Here is a 25,632-nt window from a genome sequence, read left to right as displayed (position 1 = left end):
ACATTGGCACTGGATGTAAAGTGTGAAATGCAGAATTGTCCAATACGGACATGGTTTCCTGGGACAAAGGGCTGCTTTTCTGGTTTTCCACCCATCGGCAGTGTCAAAGTTGCTACCTGTCAAGTGGCGTACCTGTCTTTGTGATTCTAACTGTACTTTCTACCCCCACCTCTCCACCTCCACCCCTTCATGGGTAGGATGATCCTAATTCCCAGAACAAGCTGGAGGACCCGGTGAAGGCCCCGCCCAAGGAGGACGACTCCCTCAACATCCACAACTCTCTGACCCCCAAGCACGAGAACCACAAGGTCCTGGGTGAGGAGAACTCCTCTGAGGTAAACTCACTGCAGAACAACATGATGTGAAAACAAAAACAAAACAACCCAGCAACCTGACAACACAACTCTGAAAACGATGAGGTGCACCGGCAACGGGAGCCCCCCCAAAAACCCCTCCCTGCTCTCCGTCCGTCCGTCCGCTGCCGAGTGCCCCTAACCGGTCAACCAAACCACCAACCAGCCTGCCAACGTACCAGCCAACCAACCCAGTCTGCAACCGTCTCTGACACGGCAACACTGCCACCAAGCAGCCTGAGCCGCTGCAAAAAACTTACACCACCACCGCCACCACCACCACCGCCACTGCCCAAGTTGAGAGTAACCCCGCCCCCGCCAGCCTCACCTTGCCGCCGCCTTGCAACTCCTCCGTACATCCACTCACTCCCCTGTTTCGCAGCCCCGCCCCCCCTTGTTGCTGTCACTCTCCTCTTCCTTATCTCTCTTACCTGCACACACGCACACACGCAGACACACACACATACACACACATAGTGAACATACATATTCAGTGAAAAGATGAAAACATAAACACGCTTATATGTAAACACACATACACACCTTCCCCTGCCTGCATTGGTGTATTTTGTAAAAAGAAAGAAATCATACAGAAGTTTAAAACGTACGTAAAACGTCATTGTAAAAAAAAAAAAAAAGAAATGTTAAGATAAAGCTACTGAGAGGTTTTGATGTTTGTCTGACTAATCCAGTGAGTATGTATAAATATTGGAAAAAAAAAATTTGCTTGGATTGATTTAAAAAAAAAAAAAGCAACACAATGTGTCTTGATTTTCATTGATGTGATTTCTAATCCTTTGATGTACTTGTTTTTTTGTTTTTGTTTTTTTGTACTTTTTTGGGACTTCGAACAGAGAATAAACAAACGAGATACAGACAGTTGTTGAAATAAACCTTTTTAACATGACCTCTGTGGATCCTGTGTTTTCCTCGGCGTTGCACTCCCGCCCTCCCAGCCCCATCTTTCCCCCCTGAACTCTGACGCTCTCTGCATGGCTTTGAACGCAGCTTCTTAGATCCTCGTCATACACGTGTTTCCCTGCTTACACACACACACACACACACAGACAAACACATACACACACAGTCAGGTTTACATGCAGCAGGAAGTAGCTGTTTTCCATAGATTATATTACTGTTAAAGGCTTGTTGTCTTGCTTCAGGTTATGAGAATCATATCATCCTCTGCCTGTCACAAGATGATGATTATGCTGAGCTTTAAAGTTCATTCTTGACCTTGAAAATGACGCAGGTTCCACTTATTTGGCTGTTCCAGAGCTTTTAGCCACATGTCATGGCCTTTATTGACAGATGGAGTGGGTTCAGTTGTCATGGAGATGGTTTAGCTCCTATCATATGATCAGAATTTCATAGAAATGTGGCTGAAAACTGTAGAATAAGGAAACAAGTGGAGCTCATGATAAGATTTTTTGTCAACTTGATGAATGTGGATTTAAATTTTAAAAATCTTACTGTACTTTGACCCATCATTTGAAATACAACACCTTTGCACTTTTTTGTTGCATTCGAAGCATGAAAGTGGTGCAGAAAGAGGTAGATAGATAGATAGATAGATAGATAGATAGATAGATAGATAGATAGATAGATAGATAGATAGATAGATAGATAGTCAGTAATGTGACTTAGAATTTTAGGAATATTGTCTTCACAGCTCATAAATCATGACAAACACCAGGAACCAGTCTGCTGCTTCTGCATGTTTCCTGCCTCCAGAGACGCTTCCCTGTTTCCAGCTGGACACACACACACACACAGATATGCTCACGAATGCAAATAAATAAACACTTACGGAGGCACATACACTAAATGAACTGAGTGATGAAAAACACAACTGCTGTCGACAAAAACACATACGAACACGTGCATACATGGACACAGAACCACAAACACACAGTTTGGTTGCAAAAATCTTCATGGTGTGAAAAAAAGTGCTGCTTTTAAACTGTTTTACAGCAGAAAATCAAGATTGCACAGTGTAAGAGCAACACTTTTATCACAATATCATTGTATAATATAGAACTTTAACGTTTTATGTATTCATCATGTCATTACTTGTTTTTCTTTTATGTAATATGGTTTTTATTTTGTTAAGTTTCACAGATGCTGGATGGACAATTTTGATGCCATGTTTCACACGGGCATATAGAAATTAACTCCTCATTGTCACCCTTTGTGTGTCTACACAGCCACACACACCTCCCACACATGTTTCAGCTCTGCTCTATAGAACTTTTTGTTCCATTCAGGCTGCTGAACTGGCACAATAGAACACACACACACACACACGTATATACACACTTACATTCATACATACACAAAGCAGCTGTCAGCTTCTCATGATCACTCCCACTCTCTTACACACACATATACACATTTTTACTGCCATAATTGTGAGGCCCCTAACTAACATAACAGCATAATGTATTTACGGGTCCCTTACCTGAACCTAAACTGGACCAGGTCAGGTTTCAAGTCTGTCAGAGCAAATTAAATTTAATTAAGTTTAATCTCAAGTCAGTTCATATGAGTCCGAGTCAGATCGGACGTCATTTGAAGTTCAAGTCTCTGGTCTCAAGTAATCTGATGCATGTTTAAGTCAGGTTTTAGGTGATTTAAGATAAGACAAGTCTCAAGACTTGTCTTTCAAGACATTTAGTGAAAGTCATTTGAGACTGAGAGTCGAGACCTTAAAGACAAATTTACCTGTTGAAACTTTTGAGATGAGTTCAAGTCAAATCTCGCAGAGTAAAGTTCATGTCCAAGTCCAGTCACAAGTCTTCATAAGCAAATTTCAATTCAAGATCCAAGTCTGCCAGGTCTTTGAAGGCTGACTAGTAAAATGGTAAATTCAGTGTCCTTTTTAAAGCCCAACAACAAATAATTAACCTACCCGTCGCTGTCTTATTTATCTTTTATTGTTCTAGGATTTTACCGTCTCAGAACTTAAAAAGCTAAGTCTTTAGGGAATCAGGTCTCAAATCGGTCAATCCTTAAAGCAGTCAAGTCTGTGCCAAGTCCTAATTCCCAGTGTTTGTGACACAGTCAGGATTAAGTCAGGTCCAAGTCTCAAGTCTTCAGCTCCAATTCCAACCCCAACCCATCAGTCCAGTCTTAACCCTTTTGTGTAACGGTGGGTTGGACAAAATGTTTTCTCTTATAAACCTCAACCTGGTTCCCACAAGGATGGAAATACAACAACACACACACACACACTTTCACCCACATGATAAATAGCCCTGAATGGGTCTCAGATGAGGCCGCACCACCGCCGGGCCTTTGTTGGGTTTCCCCATTGGATTCTGAGAAGGCAATGGGTTAAACAGCGGTATTGTGGGGGATCCTTCCCAGGGTGGAGGGGTGCTGGTAGGTGGGGGAAGGTCTGGGTGCCCTTCTCTTTTTTCAAATAAATAAAGCGAGGGGGGGGGGAAAGGGAGCATTTCACCCCCAGAAGGTAGAAGAAAAGACTTTTTTTCAAAATCCAGAATAGGAAACAGCACTTGGCAAGATATTAACACAGCAGCAGCAGCGATTACCGCCCTCTTTTATTCTTGTCAGTTTGTCACACACACATATACACACACACTTGTGGAGGTTGGCACATGCAGTAGCACATGACTGCACACACTCAAACACACACACACACACACCAAAGGACGGTCCTCCGAACTGAAATGAGTGAAGCCAGAAGTACCAGCGGACGCCATGGCAACAAGTGGGCATTACATTACCAACAGAGAGAGGCGAAGCAGGGTGGGGGAGGTGCCGTCATCCCTCTGAGAGAAACGCTGTGACAGACCGAACCTTTATGTGGTTGTTTGTAAGAGTAAAGCAAGTTTCCTCAGTTCATGGTCAATAAAAAATCAGTTTAAAACTATAATAAATTCTTAAAAATACTCAGCAATCGATCTGAAAGTGCAGCTCCAAAATGGAAAGCCACAATATTGTCGTCATTTTTATGTATTATTGCTATATTTTGTCTTCATCTTTGGTGCTAAGCACTCGTTGCATTGTCGGCATTGTCTATTTTATTTGATGTTCAGACTTATTTTGAGTCAAATGAAAATGGACAGATTTATATTCTCAGTTCTGGGCTAGCTTTGGTATATGGTCCATCCATGCAACATGAGAGAAAAGTGTAGTCATGGTGCTAATCGCCGCTGACACTAATAGATGTTGCTGGTACATTTCCATGTCCTGAAGATTAGAAAGCAGAACTTCGGTAGAGTATCTATTGTCAATTTTTTTTTCACTGTAAAATTGTGTAATATGGAAATTGAATCTTAGTCTGAGTAAGTAGTTGATCCGTACTCGTCACAGCAGTGAGAGACAAACTGACCGTCTGTGAATGTGTGGGAGTGTGTGTGTGTCTGTGGGAGTGCGTTTTCCATGGCCGCTGACCTTTTGAACATTTGCACCACATCCCTGCTTCCCTCTCTGTCTCTTTTTCACTTATCTGCTGTTGGCTGCGATTTCACGAGTCTTCAGACAGTGAGAGTGCCGTTTCCATGGAAACCCAAACCGCTCTGATGCAACGGAGATCCAAACTCAGTGACCTCCGGGTTCATCTGCATCCACACAAACACACACACACAGACACACAGAAGGGTGGATGGACAAGGCAGATTAAGTGACTCTTATGCAGCTTTACTGTCATTTACTGTGGTGCTGAGTCCTGAAAAGTCCTGAAACTAGATCAGCAGAACTAAACAAATGAGACAAAGATCCCATACTTGGTCATTTATTTACTGAGAAAAATGATTCTGGGAATGTTTAGTTGCAGTTATTGTTCCACAAGGGCATCACACCACATACTGAAGGCAAAGATTCACATACTTTTGCCACTGGTAGATACTGTGTGTAATATTAAGATCATTTTCCTCAATAAATAAATGGCAATGTATAATTTTTTTTGTCTCATTTGTTTAATAGGGTTATCCTCATCTACTTTTAGGACTTGTGTGAAAAGCTGATGATGTTTTCGGTCACATTTATGCAGAAACAGAGAAAATGTTCAAGGTTTTCACAAGTTTTCAAGCACCACTGTTGGAAATAAACTGTAGAATATCAGCGCATTAAAGCCGCTCTCGACTCCACTTTAGGTTCATCGTCACGCCCTGTGATCTCATCAGACAACTCTAATCCTCTTCCATACATCAGTCCAGCTGTCACTTACAGTTGTGTCATAGCACATGCACACAAACAAATACACACAAACACACAGCACTGTTCTCACCATGACTTCACTCAGATTTTTCACAGTCAGGACCCCATAATTTTACTATAATCATTAAGTGATCACATGTATGTGTAAGTGAAAGTTATTGCTTGTAGTGTTGATCCACTTGTTTAATATGTAACACCATTAACATCATAATTTAGCTGATTATGTTTTGTGTGTAAAATAATATTGGACGAATCACCTGCTACTGTGAAAGGTAAACGTCAGACAGAAATGAAGTGTATTAGACGTAGGAAGTGGCATAAAATATGTTAGGAATTATTCTACACAGTACTTGAGCAAATGCACTGACTTACTTTCATTTTCATTTTATCTAAAACTGTGCAGCCCTGCTCTCTTTGCAGCTAGATTAAGGAGAAAAAGTGCTCTCTGGGGCATAACATGTTTGTGAAGGGTACTGAGGAGGGGGTGCAAGAAAAAAATCTTAGAAAACAGAGAACATGTGAAGGCGAGTCAAGGTTTCCTCTATCTTTTTTCTCTCTCTGCTGTTCCAAGTCAAACCTGCTGGGACTTGGGATTCATCTGCGGCCTGTGATTGGCTGACGATGTGGTGGAATGATGGTGTTAGGATCCTGAAGGAGCTGTCGTGATTGGTTGATGCAGGCGCACACACAGAGTCGTGCATTTATGCATGCAAAAACACACACATGAAAATGCTTGGATGAACACAAAATACACACATATGGATTTACAAGCATGCACAAAAATACACACACAAACAAAAAAAAAAACTGAAGGCATAGTGACACAAATGTATGCACACGAAGAAAACTGCGCAAGTACACTTAATTTAGATTTACATGCATGCACGCACACAAGCACACAGTGTGCCTTACAAAGCTGCCTGAAAAGAAGGGATTGAAACCAAAAGGAAAGAGAAGAGAAGGGGGGGGAGTTGAGGTCTAAATGAATCGTTCTGGCACCGTCTAGTTTACTAATGAGGCTCTTAGGAATGTTGCTGATCAGAACAGGACCCTTTGGCTTCTTTTCTGATGGAAATCTAGAGATACATTACCAATCAAACCACCATCACCATCACCCCATGTCTGGTGAATGAGTGATTGATTTGGCAGCGGCATGGCAGTGTGATGGCAGTGGCTTCGGAGGGCTGAGATTGATGTGACCCAACTGCTGACACGTCAGCGGGGACCTTCATCCGATGATGAGGCCCCGAGACAAAATTAAGTCTTGGCATGTTGCTTTTTTGTTGTTGTTGTTGTCAGTGATGTAGTGTTTTCTTTGTCTGGGCTCCATTTGTGGGTGGGTGATACTACTTCACCAGTCGTCGTGGAAACAATCACCTGTCATTCAAAAAAGGTTGATTTTCTGTTTCTGTTGTTGGCACTTGCTAACAGCCACGGGTCCAGACTGAAATATCTCAACAAGTACAGACTTCATGGTCCTCAGAGGATGTATCCTCGTGACTTTGTAAACTTTGGGCCTGGTCCCTGAAAGCTCTGACAGCAGTTTGTTTTCCAGATGTTTGGTCTTGTATGATCTAACCTTGAGGCACTGTCTTGTTGAGGTGCCCTCCCTAAACTAAACTACAGTTACAGAAATTTATTTTTTAAAGCTCAATAATGTTCTTAAATAAATTTGTGTTTAATTAAATTACAGAAACTGATGACACATAGCTTGTGTTGTATACCCTGTGTATCAACGCAAAATATAATGAAGTGAATGTGTGCAGTCTGCTGAACAGGGCAAAAACACGATCTACAGAGCAGGTCAGTAATTGGGTACAACAGTAGTTTTGACACAAAACAACAAGAACAAGTACTTTTTGTAGCTCCAGCATGTGTTTTTCAATCGGATGCACAATGGGTATTGATGTGTGTACCTCTTTTTCTGTGTGTTTCTGTGTGTCTCTGTCAGTAACCAGTCTGTTCCTGCATTGTTAGGTGACCATTGACTTGGAGCTCCACCTCGCCAAGAGGACTAAGATGTCTTCCAGAAGTCCTCTTGCCCACTATGATGTCTATCTCTACAGGGTCCCCAAAACCAAACCCCGAATTCCCAATGGGCCCCGTGCTAAGACTGTTAATGGCCCCAGCAGAGCCAAGGGCCGAGTCCTACGGTGGGAGGACGACATGTACCCTCCTTCCCCCCCTTGCTCTATCTGCAGCCCCATCAGTACTCGCTCACTGCCTGCATCCATGATCAATGAGCTTCAGGGGTCCAAACCGTGGACTCTGGACCCCTATACCCCCTGATGGACTGCTCCCCTTATATCTCGCTGTCCTGGATGTCATCTTGAAAACGGTTCTGTGAATGTATATGTTGCATTTAGTTGGTGTTTAGCAGAAGCTCTTATTCAGGGAACTTTAAATTCACAAAAAAATTCTATGGGGTTTTGCTTCCATAGTTCAACATATGTATCTCAGGTTGAAACAAGAAGCTGGAGCATAACATGGAGATATTCAAAGTGTCTGTCTTGGACCAGGACAATATAGTCTTTGGGACAAACATGGAAAGTGGCTCGATGAAGTGGGTGCTAGCTTGCATTTTGTTGTACAGGACCCAGCTGGGGTCCTGTACAACGTTGCTTGTATGGTGTCCTGTTCAGGAAAATAAAAAGAGTTTTTGAAAATAAATACCCAATAGTTGTTATGTTGCCGGTTTTATGGCAATATTCAATCATTTTTTTAATGCATTGAGTATTGACTGAGTTGGAATACTATCTAATAATGACAATAATAGTTAGTATTATTAATGCTAACTTAATAATTCATCAAAAAGCAACAGAAGTTTATCTGAAATTTTAAAAATATGTGTGTGTATGGCAAGAGAATAAAATCCCCTTTTCACTTGTTTGCAGCATTATTACACCATACTGTGTTTTGACAGTTGTGAAGCTCCTGCTCAGGAAAACTTCAGCAGGGATCAGATATTCTGGTTGCAGCAGGGACTCTGACCATAATGGCTGCAGGAACACGGGTGTTTATTTCTGTGCTCTTTGTTTATCTGTGCCGACAATTATACCAGAGGAAGCAGGCAGTTTGCCAAACAACAAGTCAATGAGAGCTCACTGGATTGTTCTGTATTACTCATCTCACATGACACAGTGTTTGTACTCGGATCCTGGTACACGCACCTCGCTCATGCCTGAGTCAGCAGTGTGAAGTAACGTTGATGTGCGTATACATGTGGAAGAGTCTGCTCTTTTTTCCGCAGAGACAAAGTTTCAGGGCTGTGGTTCGATGCTGGCGACTCATTTCTCGACTTTCTGAATTCTAATTGTCTCAGACGTCTTTTCAGCATGACCCTGTTTTGAATGTGGCTTTTTTTTTTAATTTATTTGTTTATTTTTAAAACTGAACTGATCAATATTTTCACATAAACAATGGATCAAATGAATATGTACAATGTAGAAGGTGCAGCTTGTAATGACAAACCCACAGAGAACCTCACTGTTTTGGTTCAGACTCACAGCAGCAGGCAGTTGTGAATGCTGATGTTGCTCCATGTCTGCTGGATGAGTAACTCTTTGCTGACACATCTGCCATAGTAACTTTATATGGTGATAATATGTTAATATACAGCTTGCTCTGCTGGTCCCAAGTTAGATGTAACTGTTCCAACATGGGACCTGAACTGCACTGAACCTGATCCTTTGTCTTAGACCTCAAGGAGAAACTGCAGTATTAGTAATATAATATGAAACATGCTTAAAGACCAAAATGCAGATTCATTGCATTCACAGTCTTGATGTCTTTGATACTGAGAAGTGTGAGAGCTACACACTGCCATCTGCTGATTCAAACAATGATCAGATGTTAATTTTCTATCTCCCATTTTACTTGTGTTTAAGTCAGCTGTTTCTGCGAGAACCATGAGTGTAAGATGGATGACTTTCATGAAGCAGACTGAATTTGATCACACTTTAGAAATAGTGATAATTTGTGTGCAGGGTTTGTACGTCTCTGTTTAAAGTGGAGACAAACGCATTTTGTTCATCTTCAGGTATATGTGATAAAATATTTTTATGACATCAGGTGTCTATATGGCCACATTTGAGATGGTGAACTCTGCAGATAATTTGTTTAATGTCACCGCTTCCCCTTTGAAATAACGAGCGAGAGAGCTGGATTAAAATATTCTGTCTCTTTGGAACAGAAATCAGAAATTCCACATGAAGGTGTCAGGAAAGATGCTGCTAAATTATGACTTGATACATATTCCACTGGCGAAGAATAAGAACCTATATTCTGCAGATTCTCATGTGCTAAAAAGACATAGATATCAAATTTTTAATTTAAGTATGATTATTAATGTTTTGTTAGGGCTGGTTTCTCAAAATGTATATGGATCACACGTTGAGCAGGAGGCAGTTTGGTGCAGATGGAGAATGCTGAGCCAAAAAAGACGGACTAAAGCCTTTTTTTTAAAAAAAAAATAAAACGTGTTAATTGAAATAAGATGAGATTTGCTGCTCAGTTACCTCAAAAAGCTTGACAATTAATTGATATCCCTGAAACTCAAAAGACTGTGACTGTGAATGAGTTTCACATCATTAGGAGCGTTGCCTCAGAGTTTTCAGCTTCAGGAAAAGAGATGACTCTTGCACAGAATGGTAACAGACTACTAGCAAGCTGTCTAATAATGTAGATGCTTTTTAAAAAATACTAATAATCTAGGAACAAAGTGTAGATTTGATTTGGCATCTCTAAGGTATAATTTGACTCTATAGTAATAAAAACCATGTTTACTGTTCATATAACTGTCCTGAATGTAACTGTTACTTGTACTGGTTCTACTAAACCTAAAAATACTGCTTCTATTTCCACTACTACCGCTGAAATTCCTACTCCAGAACCGCTGCTGCACTCAATTACTACTGCTACGCATTAACACAGTACCACCAGCAGGAGGCACTGTCTGAAACTCAACCACGATTGAAACACAACGAAGAAGTCGCCATGTGCTAGCAAAGTTCGTCTATTTAGAGGCTTTTAGCTGTCACCATGGATACCATTTTGCCATAGACCTAAGTTGATTGGTTTTCCAAAAACAAAAAAGTGAAAAAAACCTATAACTTTGTCCTGAGACTTGAGTAAATATGATGAGAGTAAATATAATCGGGTTAAAATACGTCTGGGGCGCAAGATTAAATGTAGCATGAATGCGTTGCAAACGGCTTGCCTGTAAACGTTACCCGAAATTAGGTTCAGAGTGAGACCTCCTGTTTGATTTTCACTATCCGTTTGTAGCATGCTACCTGGCGTTAGCACAACAGCTAGCAGATAAAATAAGCTGTCAAGACTGTTGATTAAACTAGAAAATCTTTAGGGTACAGCCATACCCATGAATTTTCTAACTTTTAGAGTGACTCCTTCCAACAACTGCTACTGTGCAACGTTATATCAGCTCACTTATAAACCGTTCAGCTTGTGCTATTCCCAGTTAGGTTAGTCATGTATACAGAGCTCAACAGCATCCTGAGCACCACTCCCGACAGCTTCACACAGGTAATAATGTGATATTTGTAATTCAGATATGCACTGTAACATTACACGTTCACGGCCCTGTGAGCTAATTTCAATATGTGTGAGATCCTGATGTATTTAGCCTGAAAATGAAACATGAGAACATCCTTAGTTTTCTAATCGTGTTTATAACGTTGTCTGAACCTACAGGGAGAGTTTATCCTTGTGTCAGACCGACAGAGTGATGCCTCTTTTCTCATTCACCACTTCCTCTCTTTCTACCTACGAGGTGAGTTGTAACACCTGTCAGTGAGTCGTCAGGACAGAGGAGACGTTTCATTTCATTCAGGTCTGAATTAATCAGCAGCTGGTGTCTGTGTTTTTCTGTTTCAGCGCGCTGCAGAGTGTGTTTCCTTGGCCTGGCGCAGTCCTTCAGTCACTACAGTGCAGTCAGTCAGAAACTGGTGAGTCTCTGCTGTCACCAGAGTTGTCATCATGCATTTTTTATCTGTATACACAAGGATGTATACAGGAAAGAAAAAATGATGTAACAAATCAAATCCTCTCTACTTCCGTCCTTAGTTCTTATTTTTCCAGTAGCTTTTGTATTGCTAGGTAATTTTTTTGTTACAAATATATTACCAGGGTTTTTCATTATTGTTTTCTTGCTTCTAATGTTGGTTACTCAGAAATTCATGCAAGTTCCATCAGCACCAGGTTAAAATATATTTTTACAGGCCTTTATTTGATTTTGACAGTCTGCCTCAGACAGTGGACATGTGTCAGCTGGAGAACATACAACATGGAAAACAATTGATTTGAATCTCTGCAACAATTTATATTGCATTCAGTCAAATACAAAGTGCCTAATTTAGTGATACCTTTTGGCTTTACTTGCAGTGAATTGTGGCGGGAAATGTATAATTTTAAAATTCTCTGTGTATTGTGTGTTCTCAGGGTGTAAGTCTAACGCAAGCGAAGGAGAAAGGTCAGCTGATATTTCTTGAGGGACTGAAGGAGTCATTGTCTGTTTTGATTCCTCAAGAAGCTGGAACAGGAAGTCAAGCCATGGACTTCCTCAGGTACAATACAATTTTTAAAAATCACTTTTTTTCTACATGACATAACTTTTTTTTGTCTTTATTAGTTTGTTATCACTATATTGCAGTATTACACTTTTTTAACCAGTCTGAGACCTTGTTACCTGTGTCTCATTATCTCCATCTCCCTTATGTCTCCATCTTCAGAGATCCTACAGTCGGCCTTCGGTGTTTGTACGAGTTTGTCCAGTCAACTGTTAGAAGTTCTGGTGGTGAGGAGGAAGGGGCAGAGGCGTGGGGTCCCCCGGTGTTGCTGGTGGATGATCTCAGCGTTCTGCTGAGTCTGGGGGTGAGCGCTGGAGCCGTGTTGGACTTCAGCCACTACTGCCGAGCCACAGTCTGCTCCCAGCTACAGGTTTGATTCCAAATGTCGAACCATGATTGCATAAAAATCTTTGACCTGTGCAAAATTAACGCTGCATCTCAACTGGTAATGGTTTAGTCTCTTGAAACCCTTTAGATTGCTAACAGCCAGGGACAAAAGCGCTTCGAGTTCAAGAAATATTTACTGCTGGGCATTGACTTGCAGTATGATCCCTAAGGAGATGGTTAGGATCAAATTAACGGTGAACGACTCACTTAAAATTTCTGTCCCTTTTCACTGTGTCTTTACTGTGACTGCAGGGAAATATGGTGATGCTGGTACGCTGTGATGAGGAAGAAGAGGAGGATGACGGAGATGATGGCGGCTCAGAGCAGGTGCTGAAGGGCCTGAGCCACCAGTGTAGCCTCACTCTGCATGTACAGGGTCTCCCAACTGGCTACTGTAGGGACATACACGGGCAGGTGTGTGTACTGTGAAAACCAGCAAATGTTCAAATTTGAGAAGTGTGAAATAATTCATTTTTATCATGTATTAAATATTCCTTTGTTTTCAGGTGGAGGTGTGTTGGAGGAGGAGACAAGGTGATGGGCAGAACGCACAGAAGAAACTCTTTCAGTACAAGCTCCATGATAAAGGAGCTTCCTTCTTTGCTCGAGGGACATCCACTGCTGTTCTATAGTTGTAACTTTCAATGTCCTCATACTTTTTTTTTGTCTCTTTAACATGTGACAACTGGCTGTTATGTTTTGATACAGCCAGACAACACAAATGTTGGTTGGTTAGCTGCTGGAGTGGTTGGGGAATAAGACAAATTTACCAGCCATAGCCAAGCTTCACATTTGGCTGGTTTCTAGTGTCAGTGACCCAGTCTGGACACCAGACTGTCTGGAGGATGGACACAGTGATCGTGCCAGCTGATTGCAGGGTTCCAGACCTCTGAATTGCTGCCCACTTCTCGGATGTTTTTTTTTTTTCAGCTGTTCAAATAAAAGAAGTGAAAACAAACATCAGGCTAGCCCAGAGATTACAGACTCATTCTACTGTGTATATTCAGTCGCCTGGGTGAATCAGTTTTTGTATGGTGACAGCAACTCTGAATATAGACGTTTACATCATTACGTCCTACCATCATGGTTTGTGTATGCAGGACATTATGTTGTCAGACTGACTTGTGAACACGATGACTTAAGAACAATACATAATACAAACTTTAAGAATAAGAATTGCGGAAAATAGGGCTTGTGGAGGACAAGGTCAAAAGTATATTAGAATGCGGAGACAATATTCAATGGAGAAAGTGGTTATTCTGTTTTAAGGACGACTGGGCAGGAAAGTCGGCTTTAAAATGAATAGGTACTGAAGGGGAATAAAACGGAGGGTGGCAGTAATGCAACATCGGGGAAGGCAACTGCCGTAAAATCTGAAAGAAAGCAAAAGGAAAAACAAAGAAGGAGATGAGGAGGAAGAATAAGCAGGTGTGAACAGACCACGCTAGGGGGCGCTGTGCCCCCGCTCTTCACGCTGCAGGGTGAGAGGTCGAAGTGGAGAGGTCTCTGTGGGGTTTGACAACCAGTAGAGTTGAGACGCTGCTGCTGCTGCGTGTCAGCGTCAGGTCCGAGGCATGCAAGGTAGCTTTTAGCCTGTTTCATAAACAAACGGAATAACGCGGCAGTTGCTTGTCAGTTTACCCAGGAGGACCTCAGCAACAACTACACTTGAGGATCTCTGAAGTTTGCCCAGGCAAGTGTGCGAACAGCTATGCTACAACCCGCTAGAATTAGCTGCGATGCGAAAGTTAGCTTCGTTGAGGTGGAAAGCATGGGTGCTGCTGGATTGTTTAAACACCCCATAATGTTAGCAACAGAGGCGTTGTTGTGGCCATTGTTATGGCAAGGTCGCAGTTGCTTGACTCACACAAGTTTTATGCAAAACACATATGAGCCCCGAACATCCCAGACTTCACTGTATAACTTAACATCGTCACTGTACCAAGCAAGCTAACTTTAGCGTTCATATTTTGGCAGCGGTATTAGCGTTAGCTACAAACTATTCTCATAGTTCCACTTTGACAGGTATGTTAATCAGGTGTTGGTAACGCAAGCTCCTCGTAACACATACGCCCATGTTTTTTTGTTTACCATACGATTTTCTGGTTGATTTTCTGGGTTCTCTGTGTTGGTTGAGTAGCTAGCGTTGAGATAGCTTGCTACGTGCTAGCAGTGTTAGCCTTTAGGTTTGTGCTATCACAAGTTGTTTGCCGGTAGTAACAAGGTGCAACAATTTGGAAAAACGTTACACTTGTAGGGGTGTTGCATGTTGTTTAGTTGTAAGCTTAAAAACTGTAAAATAACTGCGTACATTTGGCGTCTTAGTTTGTTAAAATGCTCTGGTTATAGAGTACTGATCATCGAGTACTCGGGAACTCGGGTAATGTTAGCATACAGCAATTAGTGCGTGTAGCGTTAAGTTCTGCCGTTCATAAATTTGATGACTGAAGTGACAAACCTGGGCTCAAGTTACCTACTTCCGACTTGTATTGAGTGTTGTGTCTTAAAGGTTTGGGATATTCTGCAAGATACATGAAGCTAACGTTAGCTGGTTGTTTTTATTGACGTTAGCCAAGAGGCTGACATTTGACAGCAGGTTTCTCAAAAGGGATTTAGTTATGAAAATACATTAACTCCAATCAGGGCAACAGCAAAGCTTGTTTGCGCATTATCTACGGATATTTTAATAACATGAAAATGTAATGAAATGGGAGATGATCTGCGCGTCAGTTTCCAGCTCAGTGGTTTCTACACCTTTACTTGTTAAACCACACAACTGTTGACAAATGCAATGGACTGTTTTTGATGAGGTGCTGCATTAACCCGCCGGTTAATTAATTTCTGCTGATGGGTAAACCTGTGATAAATTGCTCATTCTGCACGGTGTTTTTTCAAAAATCTCACCTATTTATAACGTTAAATGTACATTATTTATGTGCGGATGATCCTGTTTAAGACCCCTGGGCATCCTTGGCCCTTGTTTTGGAGCCACTGTGCTAGCTTGTTCTTGGCAGTTGATGTTGCCACAGGGTTGCATCAGCCCCACTGTCTCTGCATGTGTTTACTGTCTTGTGATAACTATTTCACCATTTTGGCTAGTTTAATGTGCTCTAGATTGTAAAGGCAAGTACATGTGCTATTAAAAAATATGACTTTTGAATTTTTACAGAGGGTCGTATGATGTGCATGGCAACTAATCAATTATAATCAAATCAAATTAGGAAAAAAAAATCAATATTTTGTATGTGCTCATTTTCTTATACTTTCTCTAAAGAATTCGTTAGAGAAAGGAAATCCTTGGCCGGAAATGAGCTGCTTGTTACACATCGTTCCTTATTACAGTATGGTTACTGATTGACAGGACATTTCCCTCTTTTATCATCCGCTCTGGTTGTAAAAGGCTGTGTTGCAGCAATCTGCTCATCCACATCGGGCTAGTCTCTGCATTAACAACAGGGCTGATGGGCCTCACTGATCAGAGGAGCATGCTTCCACATTATGCAACTACGGCACTGAATGTTGATGCAGTCAAGTTACGGAGAACTGATGCAGCGTAAAGAGTCTCTCGAATGTTTGTGTATATTGTCTTGCAGTAATTCATGTATAGCTATAGATAGGGCATGTAAATGTATTGCATAATACAGAAACTTGCTTATTATGCCATTGGAATCTATAAACCCTGGAGATGCCTTCAAGCTGGGCATTTTGGGAAGTGTTGAAAAGAGGTAAGCTGGGATTTTTGCTCTTTGCCAAGTCTCTCATTTCAGTCTAGAGTCTTGTAAGTGTAAATGTACTGTCTCCGTTATGAAATAGCTTTACATACAGTTCATCCGTGAACTCTGAGAACCATTTGGCTCTCAGTAATGTTGGCATATGGCTTTTTAAATCTACCTTAATCTGCAAACCATCCAATTAAGCTGCAGAGACTCACAATGATTTCCCTAACTGAATTTGTACTTGAATGTGAATATGAAACACTGTGTGTGTCATGTCACGCAGCTGTGTTTTTGTTTTGCAAGTGTGCTAGCTTCTCACTTGGAGGCATATAGACTGCTCTTTGTTAGATTATTAGTTGCCTAGCGCATTCTTGAACTGAGACATGTTCCATTCTCTTGTCATAAAGATTTATTTGTGGTTTGTTGGGTTGAAGCAGAAATGTTATTTTTAATCCCTCAGCCATAGTAGCTGGAATATGCCAACAAACACCATCCGGCCAGACAGAATAGGATTTCCAAACAATCGCTGGGCACCTGCCAAAGTGGCTGAAGAGAACACAAACTCACCAGCCTGAGACAACAGTTTACCAGCACTCAGTCTGTGGCTGTTGTCAATTTTCTGCCCTGGTTGTGAATTTTTTTTTTTAAGGTTTTAAGGCCTCCCTCAATCTTGTTATGCTTTTGAGATGTGAACGTCTCGGCATGCTACAACATTCGTGATAGACCGCCTGAAGGCTGTTACCAGAGGAGGAGGCAAGCAGTGGGGGGTGGCCATAGGCCCTGAGCCCTGCTCGTTGAGTTTCCGATCGGCTAAATCCCAGATTAGTTCACTGACGGAGATGCTGCTGAGCCTTTGCCAAATCAGGCCTTGCTGCTACACCCACGTAACCCCACAGCATGCAGTGAACTGGACAGACAGCTGAGAGATGGAGGAATCCATTGAAAGTTTTCCATTGCGAAACACTGAGCGGGACCAGAACCTGGCTGAGACTGGACTTTCCTTCAGAAACAGAGAGCAGAAAGGCTTTACTTCAAAGCCCTCTTTTGATTTTTGCAGAACCCATTGTTCGAGCTTGCCGGGACGTTGCTGTGTTTACTGTATAGTGTATTTATAACAGCAGATCAAGAGACTCCTGAGGCGAATTCCTCCCAGGGAATGTTTCCGTTGTTCCCGGGGGGGCGAGCCGAGCAGCCACACACTTTGCCTGAATCAAGAAGGGAGCACTATGTTAACCACAAGGCAGCACTTAAACTAAAAAAGCCAGGACATAAACGGCCGCGAGTCAGAGAGGTAACCTGGTCCCCCATCAGCAGGTATGGTCTCAGAACCTTGCGAGGCTTGTACGATGGATACAGTTTGGTAATGGCCGACGTTACAGAGCTGTTTTTTTTTGTGTGTTTTGGCATAGTTAATAAATAATATGGTGCTGCGTATGGACATCATGTGAGAACCTGAGGCAAGAGAGAGTTGGTAAGGATCAGCAGAATGAGATACTGTCCAGCTGCAGTAAGTTTGGCAGTGCTGCCGGTTAAACATTGTAACTACAAACAGGATAGGCAGCATTGAACCTGTCTGCTGAGTAAACAGAGAGAGGAGGGCTGAGATTGAGCAGAGAAGTCAACAGGAGATTGGGCTGATATGGAAAATGGACTGAGCGATTCTGTTTGAAGTGGGCTGTACCACCCATAAGGCAAAGAGTTCACACATTTCCTCGGCTTGTGTTGACATTAAATCAGTGTTGAATTGAATGAAATTGAGTCATGTCAGAGTGGTGTGTCCAGTTTTGAAAAATCAAAATATAATATTGAATCTTTGATTTTCAGTGGCTTATGAACATAATGTGTTATCATTTTATAAAATTTTGTTGTCCAAATTGATGATTTTATAATTACAACCACGGAAATATTCTCTATAATATGATATTGATTACAGATACAATAATGAGTTAGTGTATCAGCTACTTGATCAACAAAAAAGAATGGTAAATTATTTTGATAATCACCATCCAGTCATTTTTCAAACAAGTAGCTTATAAATATTTGCTAATTTTAGTTTATAAAATGTGAATATTTGATGCTTTTCTTTGTCATGAATGATAGTATACTGAATATTTTTAGGTTTAAGATTGGAGGTCAGATAAAACCAGCAATTTGAACAAGTTACCCTGGGCTCTGTAAAAACAAAAACAACAACAACAACAAACAGGTGAAGCGTTGACTTATTGATTGGTGATGAAATCTTCAGCTGCAGGCGTTATTCAGCATCACTAATGAGGAAACAGGTCAGATGTGATCAGCATTGTTTCAGGGCTTCCTCATTTAAAAAGAATGTACTGAAAGCACTTGGCTTCCTGAGTTCCTCGATGTGTAAACACTCAGACTCAAATTACTCCTATTAAAGCAACATCTTAAAATAGTTTAAAGAACTTAAGATAATCAATTTGCAATGATATTAAAAAGCTTTGGGTTTTAGAAGTGAGGCCCAGCAAATGTGAGCATTTTTCCCTAATAAATGACAAATTAATTTTAAAATGGCTGTAAATTAATTTGGATCAGTCTTTGGATCAACTAATCATTTCAACTGCAAGTAAATACTTAAAGGACCTCTGTTAAAATCTACTGTCTTCCGCCTTGGCCAACTTATCCCTCTGTGGTTTTCCACCTGAATGGAATTTACTCGCTCTCCTGTAACAAAAGGCTGTTATCAGGGAACCTGGTGGCAGTTTTTTTTTTTTTTTTTTACCCAGGTTTGATCAGGGAGACTTGTACATCTGTTTGCTTAAGTGTAGTCGCTCAGCCGGAGTTGCGTGTTTTCTACAGGGGAATTTGTCCACACCTTTTCCGCTGCCGATGAATGCGCTGGGTGTTTTAGTGCTGTCTGCCATGTGACCCCTGTATGAGCTGGTCTGTAGGAAAAACACACTGCGCCTGTAGTCAGCAGCATGTGTGGAGTATGTAACCAATTAGGTGTTCAGGACAGAGCAGCCCTATAAGAACCAGCCTCTGTGTGTGTGGGGTGGTGGTGCCTGTTTGTCCATGGAGATGCAAAATGATATTTATAAAAACCATTTCCTAGGCTACTGTTTTGTTTTCCTATGTATTTATTAACCCTCAGCTTTCAGCAGGCTCTCAGCAGAAAACTAGTCGACACTCAGAGATCACATAACTTTTTCAAGGCTGCATAAAATTTTACCCCAAAGATGTTTCGTATAAACACTGAGAATCATGCCGACTGTCTTGATACCCTCTTATATGTGATGCTGGGTAGAATGATCTATTGAAACCTCAATTACTCCTCCAGGTCCCTGGATGCACCGCGGCGCAACGTACTCCGCCGCCCAGTGCTTCCCAATGGCCGGGAGTTGACCCCGCCCACCAAGATGACGCTGCGCGAGCAGCTGAGAGAGAAGATCTCGGCGGCCTTCTACCGCCACGGGCTGCTGTGCGCCTCCTACCCAGTACCCATCATCCTCTTCACCTCTGCCAGCATCCTCACCTGCTGGTAGGTGTTCTGTCTGGGGTTTTGTGTTAATGTTTAAATGCAAGTTGTTGTATGTGCTGTTGATACAAACTGCTAGAAATATGGAGCGTCAGTAGAAATACAGGTAGTGATGCTATAACACCTCTATGAATTTATTTTCAGGAGGTATTTCATAAAAATGGAAAAAAAAGAACATATCTATGGGGCGTGTCAAAATATAATACCTTCAGATACAGTAAAAGGGCCTGACAGTACAGATTGGCGAAACTTTTAAAATTTGACACTGTGTTGGAAAAATGCCGGTTCAGCTCAGTTTTCATTTTTAGAGCTTCGTTTGTTGAGCTTTTTAAAGGAACAGTTCACTGAAAATGTGTCTTCAGGATCCAAGCAATCAATGTCAATTAGAGAGCTAAATACCCTACTTCTGGCAGAGTCTCTGATCAGTGAGGAGCTGATGATATCAACACGACATGGCAGTAGTGCAGGTAGCTCTGCTGGGGATTATCAAGGAGTGTTTGACATACTTAGCACAAGGCTCTGTGGCAGAGCAGGGGATTATTGTGTAGGAGTAATGTGAGTTTCTGTGGACATTGTTGTGCACATTTTTTTTGGCCTGTCTTTGGGTCTCCATTATACTCCATCAGAACAGCTTGTCAGAAACCTTCTTCCTCCACACTTTTTTGACATTGGATCACAGGGAGCTATGTCCGAAAAATTCTGTACCTGTCCAAACCTGACAATCTGACATTCACACCCACCTCACAGAGACCTCTCTGCCTGCGTGGAGAGCTGAGAAAGTATGATGGGTGTGAACTTCTCTCAAGCTTTTTTTTTCTCCCCCCTTTCGTTACACAACAATTTATTGCACTTTTTCTGTGTACAGTGCAACACTGTCAGTGTCCTCCAGGAGAGACTGTCTGAGAATATGCACTCCTCTCTGTGATGGTCGGCTTTTCACCCTGCCTTCAAGTGTCACTGTTTGCTAAGAACACTTTTTCCTTTCAATGTGATTCAAAAATATGTTGTTCGAACCGGTTTCTTTTCTGTTTGTAGTATAATCTAACTATTAGAATTCTCTGAAACCGGTGTAACAGCCAGTATTTCATCCTCAAAAGTTGTGTAGACACACTCAACTGTTTTGAACTGGCCATCTGCACACACATAACTGACACCCCCCCCCCCCCGACACCAGGACACAAACACTCACGCACATATCTCCTCTTGCTAAACCGCTGGCCAAAGGAGTGAACGTAGGTCAGAGAGTTCGCCCGGCTTCACAAGTAAAGGCAATGTAAAACAATCTCAGCAATCTGAGACACACACATGCACCTGCTGCGTGCTATCCCTGCAGCACCTTACAGCAGGGGTGCCGAACAAATGGACGGCTGACCACCACCCGGGGCGAAGTGAAAAGAAAAGCGCCTGACGACGGGGATGTTTAAGGCAGGACTAGAGCAGAGGGCTGTGAGAAAATGGCCCTGTGAGAATGGGAGGCCTGTCCCTCCATCTGCCTGTCAGGAGGGGGCCTGGCTCTACACAAAAGAGGCCTTTGTGGAGGTACAGTGACCTTGGAGAGTGGGGGGAGGCAGGGAGAGGGGGGGAGGGAGGGAGGGAGGTGAGAGAGGACAAAAAGCAGAGGGGAAGAGAGTTTTCTATCCAAATGACAAGCAAATGTCTGAAAGGGAAATAATTAATATTTGTACAAGAGCACAAAATGACCACTCACTGTCTGCGTGGAGGTTGATAATACTATCGATCAAATACCAAATTACTCAGCAAATACTTTATCAGCTGCTCCACAGTTTTGGAGCCATTTTTAAGGCACTTGCCTGCAGCTGATACATACTGGAATAGTCCTGCAACAACAAGGATTTGATCCACCTTTGGAACACTTTTCAACAGGTAGTGCCCTGGCAAACGATCACGTGTCATTTGAGCTACCGGTACTTTGGTTATGGCAAATACGATGTGAACCGTAGAAACACGGCATCGACGTTACAAAGAAATCTACCATGAACGTGCTGCGCGTATTTGATTGGCCGACACAGAACCTTGCCAGATGATGTCATATTAAGTTGCAGCAACAGTTGAGCATGGTTCCACGACCCTGTGTTGGTGACCCCTGTTTCACCACTGGTTCGGCTCCTTTCAAATGAATGAAAAGGCTGTGGTTTTTGTCAAACAGGGCTCGTCAGTCTGAACACGGCCTTAAATTCAGTCAGTGAACTGTCAGTGAACTGTGCTCTGGCTTTGACTCGTCCTAGATTAGACAGTCCTGTGGACGGGTTTTCCTGAGGTGCTCTGTCCCGACTCCACCGCCTACTGTAAAGGCTGATCTGACATCATGCAGTCTGATCTGTAAGCCTGAGTACCAGAAGTTTACTCTCCCACGGTTGTAGTTTTAGAAGGATTGGAGTGAGCTGTGTTTCTGTTAATCCTGTGATGTGGGTCTGGATGATCAGTAAGCAGAAAGAAAGCATACACGCACCCAGAAACATGCTCTTTTCCGCATCAGAGGAGTTCTGGGTACAAAGTGAACTGGATACCATTACACACACATATACACACAAACACAAACATTCAGAGGGTGAGGAAGTAAGTAGTTTGTAGGGAAACAAGTAGCGAACTTGTTTCAGAAGGACCCACCCATTTCCAGGAGAAAGAGGGAGCGGGGCCTCTCCAGGTAGCACTGAATCTGTCTAGAAAAGCCAGAGGCTCTGGTTTCAGATTCTAGGAAATGTTGTATAGTCAAAACACACACACGCACATCACAAAGGTACAACCCCTCAAGCTAAAACACTCACGTTTAAGAGGAGCACATCAACAACCCGTCTGTTCTTTTTCACTCTCCACTTCTGTCTTTGTTTAGATGTCATTAATAATGTCTAATAGTGATGAATTGATTTGTTGTTTAATGAATTAGTGGAGCAGAAAATATGCAATACCTGTGATTTGAATTGTGTAGAATAGTTTAGATTATTGTTCACGACTTTAGAAGATTTTATCTGTATTTCATATTATGATACTTTTCATATTTTGGCTGCTTGTCAGACTGTATCAGACAGACTGAATCAGCACACTTTGACAGGTTCAATAATTCTCACACTGTAACCCCTCCTCCCTTTTCCCAGCTATCCGTTATTGAGGCTTCCCCTGCCTGGGACGGGTCCTGTGGAGTTCACCACGGGGGTGCGAGACTACAGCGTCCCTTCCCATGAGCCTCAGGGAGACCTCGGAGAACGGCCCGACTGGGTAGGAGAACAGAGAGCATGAACCATAAGTTTTGTCCTTATTCCTTAAACTCTGTTCATCCTTTAACCTTGAATCCTAATCCTAAAATGAATTCTAATCTCAAACCTGAATCTAAACCCTAAGCTGACGTCTCTAAAGAAGAATTGTTCTTACTCTGAAAGTCTAAAACTGGTTCTCAGATGGAGACATATGCACACAAGTCTCATTGCAAAGATGGAGGCTCATAAAGAATGAAAGCCAAAGGCAGACACACAGGAATGGCTCATTTACCTGTCAGCAGTAGTTTTAATTTATTGCCTTTGAGGCAGGTGAACAGGTAAACAGAAAACTTTCACTGTCTTAGTTATGGTATAGAGTCATTAAACAGTGGCAGGTCACAAAAACAATTTAATGCTGCATCTAAATGTGACATCTACATGCTTGTGTGTTGTGTGTGTGTGTGCTGTAGTACCGGGGTCCTCCGGTTGCCTACATCCAGCAGGTGTTGGTGAAGGCAGCGGTGTCTCCGTGGGACAGCAGCCTCGTACCGGTGGACGTGTTTCGGTCACCACTGGGCCGAGTCTTTAGCTTGCTGGAGGAGATCCGCAACCACGTCCACTCTGACAGGTAAAGACACACTCTTAAGCTCTTCAGTACAAATAGCAATACCACAGATAGAAAACATTACAAGCCCTGCATTAAAATCCTAAATAAATCCTATTATTACTGATTTATTCATGTGTAAGCAGTATTTAAATATTTAAATTCAAAGTCAAGCCATGAGCCCAAAACTGTTTTGCCTTTGGTGTGTGTGAAAAAAAAGGAAAAACCTCCATGACGTTGAGTTATGGAGAAAAAAAACTGGAATTCCAGCAAGTATCGATCTGTTGTAAACCCTGACTTTGTCAGGCACGTGCTGTGTTGCATTACTCTGTTTGACATCTTTACTGTACTGTACCAAGCACTGATATGAGTCCTGATTTGTAGGACATTGTTGTTTTACTGGAAAGCTGTAGAGAGCAGCTGATCCTAATGAAGGATGTTCAAATCCAAAACCTTTTCCCAAGAGCCAGATTAATGGCCTGGTACTTCCTTTGTCTAATTATCAATAAACTGTGCATTAAATTTGATAGGTAATTAATAGATTAATGTTGTCTCCTTTTGGTATCTGTGAGATTTGTTTATAGCAGCTTGTCTTTGCTTCCTTTTTCTTCTCACCTCCTCCCATCTGTTTCTCACCTCTGTCTTCTCCTTCTGTCTCCTCTGTCAGCTCCGGGGTTCGCAGTCTGGAGACGTTATGTCTCCAGGTGACAGACCTGTTTCCAGGGTTACGGCGGATGCAGTCGGTGCTTCCAGAGCACGGCTGCTTGCTTGTTTCTCCCGGCAACTACTGGCAGAACCAGCGTGAGCTGTTCGACTCGGACCCCGACCTCCTCAAGACCATCCAGAAACATGAGCCCAAAGGCCTGCACACCTCGGCCACACTGCGAGGTAGGGATGATCAGGTCGCAGCCTGCACATGTGCTAATGGACGAAATGAAGCGTGATATTTAGTCGAAGGGAGAAAGTGCGACTCAGGTATCGTATTTGAATCTTAAAACCAAGAAGAGTGAAGTTGAGGTTGAACCACTCTTCTTTCACTTCCTTCAACCCTACTCGTGTTTTTCATTGTGAGGGAAAATGAAGTTTTAAGACCAAGTTCATGAGTATTTGTGACCTTTCAGTGCTCCTATGTACAGTGTTTCATGCCTTGACCCATGACATGCTCTTTATCATGCTTTGTCTATCTAAAAATGATTAACCCATTTGAACTCTTGACTTAGTGTTGGTAAACATCATACACTGGTGGATTTTACCATTACACAGAACATTTGTTGTTGTCAGATTGTTTTTTTTTTTCCATTGTTTAGCTTTATTCCTGTCTCGTGATATGAGATTACCCACCACGTCTGAAATATAGGCATTTTATCCTCTGGTAGAGGCAGCTAGTCTCAGAAATAGTTGCCTCCTCATCTAATGTATTTCCATTTATTATAATGGAGTCTATATTAAAGTAATGGTTGGTGCAGTTGGTTAAAATGCAGATGCAAAAAAAAGGAGTGGAGTTTAGTCCTTTATACTCGACTGCCTTGTTGGAAGGAGTCAGCCATCATTCAACAGGAGTAATTGTATGGAGGTAGTGGGTGGGAGATTAGTGGTATCAACAAACTAAGAGGCTTTTATGTTGACAGAGAACAAGCAGTTTCATTCCTTGGGAACTTATTGAATTCTCTTAAAACTTTACCCACTGACATAGTGAACCAAATCACCGTTCCCTGGCTGGCCAGAGCCAGCTCAGCGTTCTGCCTCACCATGCAGCTCAAGTGATTTAGAGGTGGGAAGCTTATTCTGGAGCTGCAGTCAGGGACAGCTTGGCTTCCAGATACAGTCAGACTGATACTTGTTCACATTGAGTTGATGGGAGGCCAGTCACACTGCCATGGGAAAGCTGCACAGTACACCCCAGCAGCCCCAGCAAGGCAGAGAGCCCCAGACTCCACAGGGCACCCACTATGAATTATATTAAGATTAAAAAGGGCAGACATAAAACTGAGTGTATTGTGAGAGTAAGTTTGAACAAATACACAGATATTAGTTCAACATTTTGCTGAGGTATCATTTCTCTTTTTCACGCATGTTCCTCCTCACTATGG

The 25,632-nt window shown here is 42.2% G+C and overlaps 3 protein-coding genes across 9 annotated transcripts in view; all 3 read left to right on the top strand.

Moving 5' to 3' along the window:
- Window positions 1–995, top strand: part of cspg5a (chondroitin sulfate proteoglycan 5a) — a 45,731-nt gene extending 44,736 nt beyond the window's left edge. For 4 of the 5 annotated variants that reach the window (XM_041044719.1, XM_041044716.1, XM_041044717.1 and 1 more), the window contains one exon: window positions 198–995. In XM_041044719.1, the coding sequence (XP_040900653.1) occupies window positions 198–365 (168 nt within the window). In that variant the 3' untranslated portion in view covers window positions 366–995. The remainder of the gene's footprint in view (window positions 1–197) is intronic. The other variant, XM_041044720.1, reaches the window with a different exon arrangement.
- A 9,832-nt stretch (window positions 996–10,827) lies between these two features.
- On the top strand, window positions 10,828–13,430 carry elp6 (elongator acetyltransferase complex subunit 6). The gene is made up of 7 exons (XM_041044855.1): window positions 10,828–11,081; window positions 11,250–11,328; window positions 11,433–11,503; window positions 11,997–12,121; window positions 12,287–12,494; window positions 12,764–12,925; window positions 13,018–13,430. The coding sequence occupies exons 1-7, from the start codon at window positions 11,028–11,030 to the stop codon at window positions 13,141–13,143; spliced, it is 825 nt and encodes a 274-aa protein (XP_040900789.1). The 5' UTR covers window positions 10,828–11,027; the 3' UTR covers window positions 13,144–13,430.
- A 352-nt stretch (window positions 13,431–13,782) lies between these two features.
- The window catches only part of LOC121185626 (SREBF chaperone), a 30,546-nt gene continuing 18,696 nt past the window's right edge, over window positions 13,783–25,632 (top strand). Inside the window, exons 1-5 of one of the 3 annotated variants that reach the window (XM_041043893.1) lie at window positions 13,783–14,204; window positions 19,529–19,729; window positions 22,840–22,960; window positions 23,409–23,566; window positions 24,210–24,430. In XM_041043893.1, the coding sequence (XP_040899827.1) occupies window positions 19,608–19,729; window positions 22,840–22,960; window positions 23,409–23,566; window positions 24,210–24,430 (622 nt within the window). In that variant the 5' untranslated portion in view covers window positions 13,783–14,204; window positions 19,529–19,607. Of the gene's footprint in view, window positions 14,205–16,169; window positions 16,237–17,413; window positions 17,542–19,528; window positions 19,730–22,839; window positions 22,961–23,408; window positions 23,567–24,209; window positions 24,431–25,632 lie in introns of those variants that run through there. The other 2 variants (XM_041043892.1, XM_041043891.1) reach the window with 2 other exon arrangements.

This window comes from Toxotes jaculatrix, chromosome 8 (genome assembly GCF_017976425.1).
Source record: "Toxotes jaculatrix isolate fToxJac2 chromosome 8, fToxJac2.pri, whole genome shotgun sequence".
Classification (NCBI taxonomy): domain Eukaryota; kingdom Metazoa; phylum Chordata; class Actinopteri; family Toxotidae; genus Toxotes; species Toxotes jaculatrix.
This window is presented reverse-complemented; position numbering and strand designations above follow the sequence as displayed.